This window comes from Rattus norvegicus, chromosome 8 (genome assembly GCF_036323735.1).
Source record: "Rattus norvegicus strain BN/NHsdMcwi chromosome 8, GRCr8, whole genome shotgun sequence".
NCBI classification, from domain to species: domain Eukaryota; kingdom Metazoa; phylum Chordata; class Mammalia; order Rodentia; family Muridae; genus Rattus; species Rattus norvegicus.
In genome coordinates this window covers 126,619,230-126,630,322 of record NC_086026.1, presented here as the reverse complement: position 1 = coordinate 126,630,322, position 11,093 = coordinate 126,619,230, and the positions used below count along the sequence as shown (strand labels likewise).

The 11,093-nt window shown below is 41.0% G+C and overlaps 1 protein-coding gene across 23 annotated transcripts in view; it reads left to right on the top strand.

Annotated features, from left to right (window-relative positions):
• Positions 1–11,093, top strand: part of Zcwpw2 (zinc finger CW-type and PWWP domain containing 2) — a 144,416-nt gene that overhangs the window by 20,948 nt on the left and 112,375 nt on the right. For 22 of the 23 annotated variants that reach the window (XR_010054512.1, XR_005488692.2, XR_005488690.2 and 19 more), the window contains 2 exons: positions 77–456; positions 8,197–8,356. Coding sequence is in view for 11 of the 23 variants with exons in the window: in XM_063266479.1 (XP_063122549.1) it covers positions 149–456; positions 8,197–8,356 (468 nt within the window). In the remaining 12 variants the exon portion in view is untranslated. Of the gene's footprint in view, positions 1–76; positions 457–8,196; positions 8,357–11,093 lie in introns of those variants that run through there. The other variant, XR_005488696.2, reaches the window with a different exon arrangement.

Genomic DNA, 11,093 nt, shown 5'->3' with positions numbered 1-11,093 from the left:
AAATATAAAAGAAATTCTTCATGTGTTTGAAATTATATCTTGTACCCTTGAGTCTGTATTATTTTTTATTTTCCAGATTTGATTCACTTCTGAGAAACAAAACAAAGACAAAGCGAAGTCAAATGAAATAAAGCAGCAAGTTAGCTGAATGGTCAGTGCCACCAGCCCAATGGACCCGGCCCTGGGGAGCAGCGAGTTTGTGAACACAATGTGGGTACAGTGTGAGAATGAAAGCTGCTTGAAGTGGAGGCTGCTGTCCCCTGCGGCTGCAGCCAGGGTGGACCTGGGTGAGCCCTGGTTCTGCTCCATGAATGCTGACTCCAGCTACAACAGCTGTGCGGCTTCTGAGCAGGACTTCCCTGAAGAATCGCAGCTCCTCGAAAGTGGGTATAAGATCGTCTACTCACAGCTTCCTCTCGGAAGCCTGGTTCTGGTAAAACTGCAGAACTGGCCAAGGTAGGAATTTATTTATTGCTTATTCCTTATTAATTAATCATTACATAATTACTGATTTCTTTAATATTTTATATTACATTTACTTATGTGCCTGCATGCTTGAGAGCCTGTGTATATGTGTGTGTGTGTGTGTGTGCACGTGTGTGCTGTGTGTGTGTGTGTGTTTCTGTTTATCTCTGTGTTTCAGTAAATACAATACCAAGAGCTTCTGCTGAGCTACATGCTCAGCCCTTTGCTTTATATTTGGAGTATCTTTGTCTATTTATCTATTTGTTCTCTCTGTATTTTAGAGGAAATTCTGATATGCACGTATGTGCAATAGGTGATCCAGTCAATATGTAGACTGAGGTTCTTGTTTTCGCACTACTTTGCACTGAATTATGTTGAACACTGCCATAGCTCCTATCACCTTAGAATGACCATATGAGGATGCAGGGCCTTTAAAGAAGTGATCGATTGCAAATGAGACACATTAGGGTTTGCCTTCATCCAGTTGGCATTCTTATAAGACGGATTTAGGGATGCACATGCAGAATGGAAAGTCTGTGTGAAAATGCAGTCGAGAGGTGGCCTCTACACTTGCCAGATAACGCCTACAATAAACCTCAGATAGGCTGCTATATACACCAAAATAGGATCAATAATTACAACTCCCTATGAGACCTAGGCATATTAGTGTCTGTGAGAGGATAAAAGGCGAGTATGAGCAGCACAGAGGTCCTCTGACACGTTTGAGAAATGAGAATTCAAGACAGCGGCAAGCTTTTCTGGGGGCATCCAGCAGCCGAACTGAGGGCAACAGATGCAACTACCACAGGGCACCCGGAGACGAGGAAGCTGGGCCTACAGTGAGAAGCTTTGGAGCAGCCGAGGCAACTGTGAGGAGAAGTGTTTGCCCACCTCGCCCTCGGTGCTGAGGCAGGAGCACTTCTCTGGGCTCTGAGACCAGGTCAGGCTAACCGCACAGCAAATAACTGACTTCTCCAGCCTCCTCTGTCTCCGCACGTCACAGGAGAAGCTAATACTAGCCTAGTGTGAGGCAGAAACGCTAAAGATTTTGAAAGGTTGCCACAGAAGAATGATTTCCAAAGTATTCTCAAAATATTAGATTGTACTCAAGATTTCAAGTCAAGCTAACAAATAAAAAAATAGTGTAGATAATAGTGTTGTGTGTTGTGTGTAAACTAGAAAAAAATCAAAACAGTGAATAAAGATTTGGGGAAAGTTTAATGAAAACCTTTTTAATACTTCAAAACTAAATGCTAAATTGCAAGGAATAAAAAACAACCAGTGCTTTCTGAAAAATAAAATATGTCAAGAAAAAAATTAAAAATTTAAAGGACCAAAAGATGAAAACGAGTTCAAGAAAGAAAATACCAAAGATAGAAACAGTCGTCTATCTTTGTAACATCGAGTCCTGGAGTAAAAAGCCAAAGCCACATGATAAGACAGTGCAAGTAAGTGCCTTACTTCTAGAAAGTTCAACTATAATCTGAGATTTATACACTGACGATACATAGTATATACTTAGAAAAACTCAACCAAGAATGCCAAACTCTGAAATATAATAAAGCTACATAAATTAAATGAAAAATACTTTAAGCATCTATGAAATAATTAAGATCCTCAAATAGTTATCATTTACAAACATACTTCTAAATAACTTATTTCAATAAAGACTTAGCAACTATTTCAAGATGAACAATAAAATACTGTGCATCTGTTTATCACCGTTCTTAAAAAAATGTAGCTTTGTTTAAATTAAGGGGGAAAAATAAGAAAGAGACCAGAAGAAACAAACCGTTCCTACTCCGGTCTTGCATTACTAGCCTACAGAAGTTGCAGAAAGTGAGATTCTCTTGCGTCATTCTTCAGGTCTATAATATTTTGTTATAACAGCCATAAGAAACTCATATACTCACTGTCTTAACGAATGGGTGCCCTTTGTGCCCTTTTTAAATGAGGGCTTTTCTGGGGACCAAATGTGACAGTATTGTAAAAGTTATTATTCTCTCCCATATTAGCAGATCTCCCCCAGATTAATAATTAGCACAAACATTAATGGAGTGTGTACCGGAACTGCTGGCCTGAAGTCAAACAGCCTCCTAGCGGGGAGTGAGGATGACTGTAGGAAAGACAGAAAGAAAGAGACAAGAGTTAGAATCGGGACGACTGTCCAGTGACTACTACAGCCTTTTTATACCCCATAGTGCCCTGGGAAGCAAAAGCACAAGCTAGCAGAAACAATGACCGACGTCCATAGGATATCTGTTCCCATCCGGAGGCCCCTCGCCTTGAGCCTCAAGTGTATCTCCTCTTATCACTCCATGCCGCAGTGGGCCAGGAAACGTGCCTGCCTTCTGAGCCTCTTGCCAGGTCACAAACCTGTTCTGTGTTGACCCTGCCTAGCAGGCAAAATGGTGCCAACAGTTATGGAAGATCCAGCATTTTAAGGGGCGTGTAACATGAACATTTCCGGAAGTTGTCAAAGACAGATTTATAGTTCTCTATTTTTCATCTCTAAAGCAAACATTTTGAAAGCAGAGTTGAAAATGCATTTTGAAAGCAATTCCTAAAAGGGAAATTTGATGTTTCAGTAACTGTAATTCAGGATATGAATTTGCTTTTATCAATCATTATATCTGAAAAACAAAGTTTCATTAGGAATTAGTAACTGAGGCAAAGGACTTAAACTTTCATATGAAAAGTATTTTAAACCAGTTCCTAAGTTATCTCTAGTGTGTGACTGCTGCTGTGGCCATGCCTGACACAGCTGCACCCTCGCTCCTTGGAGAAGTTGACTGCCTGTCACTTCCTTCTCCTTCATGAGCTAAGCTGAGCACAAATTTAAATTTTAATCAAGAAACTGAAATCTATGTGCATTGTTTCTTCAGTGACACAAAGGTAGAGAATGATAATAACAAGACAAATTACAATAGTACAATGTAAAGATAGAATCAACCCAGAAGAAAAGTCAAATATTGGATCTTAATTAAGCAGTGCTCTAGACGCTGAAGCAGAAAGACAGCTGCTGCCTGCAGAGAACTTAGCGGCACAGCTCTGACTGGGCAGATTTTCATTACAGGCAGCTCCTCAGATCAGAAGCTCTAGCGGGTCAGCATTTACAGGTACTGCTGCTCGAACGAGTTGACTCAAGAAGGTTAAAGAGAAATTTATGTAGAATCTAGGAATGCTTATTTAATTTTTGTATAATAAAAACAAACAGGTCTCAAGAGAGTAGTTCTCTGTTGATATCATAATTAGTTTTCTTCCACATTGTGGCACACCACACACCCAAGAGCCTGTAAAGGCACACACACAGCCTCTTGCTAAACAAAGGGGAGATACTTCTAAACCACTGTTGTCAGCTGACCTGTTACTCTGCATAGATAGTCATATTAGCTTCCAAGGGTTCCTAGCACACGTGAGCTGCCTTACATAACACGGGTGTGCTTTCCACAGGCGCAAGTCCTGAGAGCAGGTATCGCATAGCTAATTTCATTCAAGGCTCTCTCCTTGATTTACAGATGGCCACCTTCTTGCCATGTTCCTTTGCTCAGCATGTCTGTGTCCTGATCTCTCCCATGAGACAGGTTATCTTGGACAGAGTCTGTCCTAGTGAGCTGGGTTTTAACTGAGTTACCTGTTGCTGTTGTTGTTTTGAGATAGGCCCTCAAGTAGTTGAACTGGCCTTGGAGTCCATCTTCCTGCCTCTATTCCTGACTGCAGGGATCCACACACACAACTCTGTGTCCAGCTCTCTCAGTCATTCCCTTAGCTGTCTTTTCGGTTTTCAACATCTACATTTGGCAGGAGACAGTTAAAGCCCTGTGATGATGACAGACTTTTAATTCTCAAAACAAAAATGTACAAACCACACATTTATTTGAACTTCCTAACACATGAGGAATCATAGCAAGAACTTGATGCCATCAGAAAGGCCGAGAGCTGCAGGTTCAAGTGAGAGCCTGGGTTTCTTCACTTGACGGCCATTGACTCTCCCACTTCACACTGCTGGCTGCGCAGAACTGGGCAGGTGTGCGGTTCAGTGTTGCAGCGTTAACTGTGCATAATCTATAGAGCTTGAGCTGTGAACTGTTGTCCAAGTGCTGCCAGGACTCCCTATCATGGGATCCTCACTTGATTTCTGCCTTTTCTTCCTGCTGTAGTTCCAGAGTGCTGGGCCAGCTGTTGGGATGTTGGTAAAATTATTTAAAACTTAATTAAAATTGGGCATGCCTGTACACCTGTAGTCCTAGCACTCTAGATGATGGGGCAGGAGGATCATTTGAGGCTAGATGGGATAATTAATGTATGTGTATAAAATTTTTGCTCTGGATAAAATATGGATTGAATCCCAACACAGTGTTTCAAGCCAACAATCTATATTTTGCCACTTAAATACAAAATAATAATTTTAATTTCAGAGGTGCAGTTTTGTAAAATAATCAATTTATTTATGTAAGGTAAAATATGAATTAGAAAATGTTGATTTAGTAATAGGATAAACAGGATACATGGCAGTAATTAGCATGTTATATCTGAAAGCCAAAAGTAGCCTTTCTGAGACAGACTTACCTACATCCTGATCGGTGTTAGGACCTGGAGGCAGGCCTTGTTCTGTGCTTCAGTTTAAGGCAGCAGTGTTTTCCACTGCTTGATTGGGTAATGGAGAAAGACTTTTTCATATTTTAGTAACTTTACCTTTGACTGTGTTGCAACTTCAGATTTATCACAGAGCAGGCAGTCTGGAGAAGCCAAGTGGTGGTCCTACTCCTGTGTGATGATCATATTGGACATATGTCCACCCTACACCACACCTACACCATACCTACACCACACCTACACCACACCTACACACCTACACCACACCTACACACCTACACCACACCTACACACCTACACCACACCTACACACCTACACACCCTACACCACAGCTCTGTACGTTACACACCCTACACCATACCATACACACCCTAAACCACAGCCCACATCCGTCAGAGGCCATTTAGAGTGAGAACCAGTAGGGAATGTTTAGCATTCCTTGTTTAACAAGAGGCTGTGTGTGTGCCTTTACAGGCTCTTAGGTGTGTGGTTTGCCACAATGTGGAAGAAAACTAATTATGATATCAACAGAGAACTACTCTCTTGAGACCTGTTTGTTTTTATTATACAAAAATTAAATAAGCATTCCTAGATTCTACATAAATTTCTCTTTAACCTTCTTGAGTCAACTCGTTCGAGCAGCAGTACCTGTAAATGCTGACCGCTAGAGCTTCTGATCTGAGGAGCTGCCTGTAATGAAAATCTGCCCAGTCAGAGCTGTGCCGCTAAGTTCTGCTGCTAACCAGTACTTGCTGTGAGGCTAAGTACTCCGTCTCTGATGTAACCATGGTGTAGGCATTCTTTCAGAGTTGAGTATGGACTCTGTGGCTCTCTTGCTTGTGGGCCTGTTTGTGACCCATGTCCTTTGATCAAGAAGACCTCTTTTGAATTATGTCTTACCAAGTGTCTTCTTGAAAAACTAAACTGAACTAAAACAAAACAGCAGCAGCAGCAAAAACTTTCTTCTTGAAAGTTCTGTCTGTAAAACCCCGTTTTCTTGTTTAATAAAGAAGACGACAGTTTCCCACCTCATCAGATTGATGCGAGGTTAGTGGTGATGGCAGGTGCCCCAGAATCCTCTGGGAGCCGGTTAACTTGCCCAGGACTCTATTCTCTCCTCTGCCAGTTCTATCCCGGAGCCCAGGTCAGGACGAAGGAGTTCACAGTTGCCAAGCCTACTCTGCTTTGTTCTATTGTAGCATTAAATAAAAGTTTGAAATTACTTTAAAAATATTGAACAAATGCATTATTTGAAACGGTCGGTTTTCTTAGTGCTAAAGTTCTTTGTTTGAGACATGATCTCACTATGTAGCCAGGCTGGCTTGGAACTGGATGTAGATCAGGCTAGCCCCACCCTCACAGAGACCGCCCGCCTCTACCGTGCGAATGCCTGTATGTCCCAGTCTAAGTCTGTTTCCACTTATACCACAGTCAGGATGTTTGAGATGACTGTGGCTGTGTGTCTTTTCATTTTCACCTTTCCTTATAGAATCCAATACATCAAATAAATGGAGTGGGTGTGACTCGGGACTTCTCTCTAATTTCTGGTTGGGTCTCCACATGGGATATTGTTTTCAGGTTTTGCTTAGCAATATTGTCATGGAGCTCAGCTTTGAGCTGTTGATGTGGAAAAGAAAAAGCAGAAGCTGGAGAGATGGCTTAGCAATTAGCAGTGTTATACATATCTATATTAAAAAGTGATAGTTAAAAGAAAAATATAAATTAGACAGAAAGTAGAAAAATAGAAAGCTACCTAATTGGGAATTGGAGGTCTATAGAGGTTTCTGCCACAATAAACACATCTTTTTTGTTTAAATTTTATTTTATGTGTGTGGATGTTTTTGTCTATGCACCACCTTTGTGCCTGGTGTCTGGAGGCCAGGAGAGGGCTCAGATCCTCTGGAACTGCAGTCACAGGTGGTCATGAGCTGCTATGTGGGTGCTGGGAGTTGAACCCATCACCCCTCCAGCCTCTAAACATATTCAAATATTTTAAATAAAAATTTACTTAAGTTCTGAAATTTTTGTAGCAGATTAATGGCTTGTAACTGGAGTGATGAAGAGGAGGGAACAGTTTAGAAAGGCGGAGCCAATGTCCTGTTTCTCTGTAGTTGGCAAAGTTATCACTGTTTGAGCTCTGAGGGTTGTCTGCCTATCAATCTATCCGCTATCTGTTTGCCTACAACTATAGCTATACATTCTTCATCTCTCTTACCATTTATTGTTAGCTATCATTGCTTTATAGCTGTCGTTTGTTATCTAAACATCTATCACTTACCTATAAGCTGTCAAGTGTGTCTGTCCAGCATATCATCTGTCTCTCAACCACCTATCATCTACCTCTCACCGACCACCTGCCATCCATGTGTCATGTCTGTTGTCTACAGTGCCTACCTACCCACCTCCTACTACCTATTGTCTGTCTGTCTGCCTATCATTTACATACCTACCTACCTATGTATCTGTCATCTATCATCTATCTATCTACCTATCTATCATCTATCTATCTATCTATCTATCTATCTATCTATCTATCTATCTATCTGCCTACCTACCTGTCTACCTACTTCCTATCTGTCAGTTGGCCTGTCTGTCTATCATTTACATACCTACCTACCTACCTATGTATCTGTCATCTATCATCTATCTACCTATCTATCATCTATCTATCTGTCTGTCTATCTATCTATCTATCTATCTATCTATCTATCTATCTATCTATCTATGTATCTATCTACCCACCCACCCATGCACACAGCATTCTCTCACTTTGGCAGAAGCCATGTCAGTGGTTAGTATTCTGGTAATTAATCATTTTTCTTGGCTAGAGTTAACTCTGCAGAGAATCCAATGTATCTTTTACCCCTCTTTGCCTGTCAGTGGTGTTTCTTATGGATTCTGGGTATCATTTCTTTTAGTTTTTTTCATCTTGTCTATAACAATATCAAGACATTTTATTGTTACAAAGATGCAATTTATCACTTGCTTATTATCTTTGAAAAGTGTAAGTAGGAATGAATTTATGTTTGCAGAAATCATTAAAATTCAAAGAAATAAGTTCAACATTTGATTGTGATAAATGTATCAATAGCTTCATTTTTAACATAATAAAATTTATTTTAATTCTTTTCAAGTTGGCCAGGAATCCTTTGTCCTGATCCTTTCAAAGGGAACTATGTAACCTATGACCGGGATGGAAATGTTGATAAGTATTACATAGAGTTTCTGGGCCACCCCCGCTCAACAGCATGGATAAGCGCAGCGTTCGTTGGACATTTTAGCCTCACGTTAAAGGTAGGTGCAGTACCACGAAACTTCATCCTTTCTCTGGTTTCTTTTCGTCACTGTCAATTCTTATTTCAGGTTTAACATGTATTTACATCTGCATTTATAGAGCAGTCATACATAGTGTGCTTTAAATCGAAACATGAGTATTTTAAGGAAATCATGGGTATGAAATAGCTGTGGGGTTTAACAGCTTTTCTCTGCCAATGGCAATGCAGTGAAAATCAAATAAAGAACGCACCTTTGACATGGTCTTAAGATTGTCATTTTTAAATTCTCCCAAGCCTCTAAGTGTCAGCATCAGTCACAGAAAATTAATTATGGAGCACAACAAGCTTTTCAAATTTCAAACAGGGGTTTTCATTACACTGACTCCATTAGTATCTTTTCACTCTTTTAAACCTTAGCTCACATATTCCAGCGAATTAGTTATCAGATTCTCAGGCCGGGGATGCACAAGGCAAGCTGGACCTGGACCCACAGAGCAGCCATCGTGAGCATAGGCTGTCTGTGCTGAAAGCCACCCTGGAGTCTTTCGTCTGCGCACCATGCTGTCATTAAAACCCGTGTCAAACATAGTCGGCACCGTGAAGACTGATACCTTCCACTCAGTTTTGATATACTTCATTTTTTTTAATAGTGAGAAGATGTATTCAGGTGCAAATCTCAGTATGTGTATAGATAAAGCACATAGTTCAATCACATTGGTAATTTAAGATCGTTTTAAGTGGATTTGCTTTATTTTGGCACATGTAGCTTTAAAACGTTTAGTTCAAACGCTGTTAGAAGGTAACCCTGGCAGACCACCTCTTCATGTTAGCCAACCCCACCACCTCAGGGTGAGCCCTGTTCTCCCCTTAGACCGCTGTGCTGGTGAACCACAGAACCACAGACAGTACAACTGCTTCTCTTTGTCCTCTCCTTCCTCCTAAGGAGTGGGAACCCAGCTGCTCATGAAGCTGGGGACATTAAGGTTATATTGACAAAAGTCAAAATGTATTCTGTTATCTGAATCTAGAATATCCTCCATGTTTGAATTTTATCAGGGTTGTCTTACCACTGTTCCCTGGGGAAAGGAAAAGATCAGATAGAGAAGATGGCCAAGCTCAGGAGTCAGGAGATACACGTTTGTGTTTGGAACTTACTGAAGGTTTCGGCTCCGGTAGATGCACACAGGCCTGAGAGACTGTGGGTATTGCACAGGGCTCTGCTGCTGCCGCCCTTCACTCCTATTTCTAGCCTGTTCTCGTGCCTTTGCAGCCGAGAGAATGAGGATGCCTTCTCGGGGTCTCTACGTCACTAAATGAAGTTTCTCAAATTGAGCTACTGTATGCCAGACTGTCCTCCTGTGCCAGCCTCCCCCGCTCTTGGTTATCTAGAGTTAGCTCACTAGGACAGGGAGCTGAGGGATGACAGGAGCTTGTTGCTTCAGTTGCTCAGAAAATAATGCAAGGAGATGGATTTAGGGAAGGCTGACGGGCATATGAGGAGTTGGTTGAACATGATTAACTTCAGAGTAGGAATGGCTGACATTTTCCCATGTTTTGGAGACAGAGATGATAGTGACCCCAGCCTACAGTTTTATTGCCCAGATTTCCTGGGAAATTAATGCTGTGTGGTCCTCTGCACCCTGGAGCTCCTGTATTGTACTACCTTATAAGGGACGCAAGACCATACAGGCTTTCCTAAATTTTTCAGGGCAGGGGAGGAAGAACCTAAGTCCTACAAGCATACGATCAGTTTTCTCTAACTCCAGGTGAAAAATTCCAGCAGTAGACCATCTGTCTATGCTGACAGGAGCTTACCTCACAGCTTAGTTTAAAGGGTAATTAAATATTTTTAGAATTCCTGTAAACTATGGACTATACACGTTGTACTATCTATATACTATGAGACAGAAATACAGACTGTCTAGAATTATTCTTATATGCATTTGTGTGAACATTAATTTTTCTAGTTTACAAAATGAAAAGTATTCTCCCTTTCATTCAGTCACAATTGTTTGGTTTTAAGTTTTTGGAATAGTTATTTTTACCTGACTTACTTGTTTATGGGTCTGCTGACCGAATTTCACTGTCTCTACACAAAGGTAGCAGGTTTTCCTTACCAATAATTATTACACTTAGCGATTGTTACACTGAGATATACTCCAAAAAGGGTCGAAGGCAATGCAGAGTTAGGTCAGGGCATGCATAGGCTCTCCAGGGCACAGAGGACCAAAGCATCATTAGTTCTCTGGAAATCTCTGAAATCTGGGCAATAAAACTGTAACTTGGAGACACTATCTTCTCTATCTCCAAAGTACTGGACAATGTCAGCCATTCCTAGTTTAGAGTGTAGACTTGGAATTTATTCTAGAATGTTCATACCTGCCCTTTATCACTATCTGTAAGGACACCTAATTTACTCTAGAGTGTAATTTACTCTAGAGTGTTCATACCTGCCCTTTATTACTATCTGTAAAGACACCTAATTTACTCTAGAGTGTAATTTACTCTAGAGTGTTCATGCCTACCCTTTATTACTATCTGTAAAGACACCTAATTTACTCTAGAGTGTAATTTACTCTAGAGTGTTCATGCCTCCCCTTTATCACTATCTGTAAGGACACCTAAACCAACTCCTCCCCTGGTAAAGAACATTCGCTTCTCTTAGGTGTTCAGGGATAAGGGTCTGTGATAATGGACCAGGAGACATTCAGGATCTGATTTTACCTGGACACTAACTGAAGTGGCAGATCTGCCCA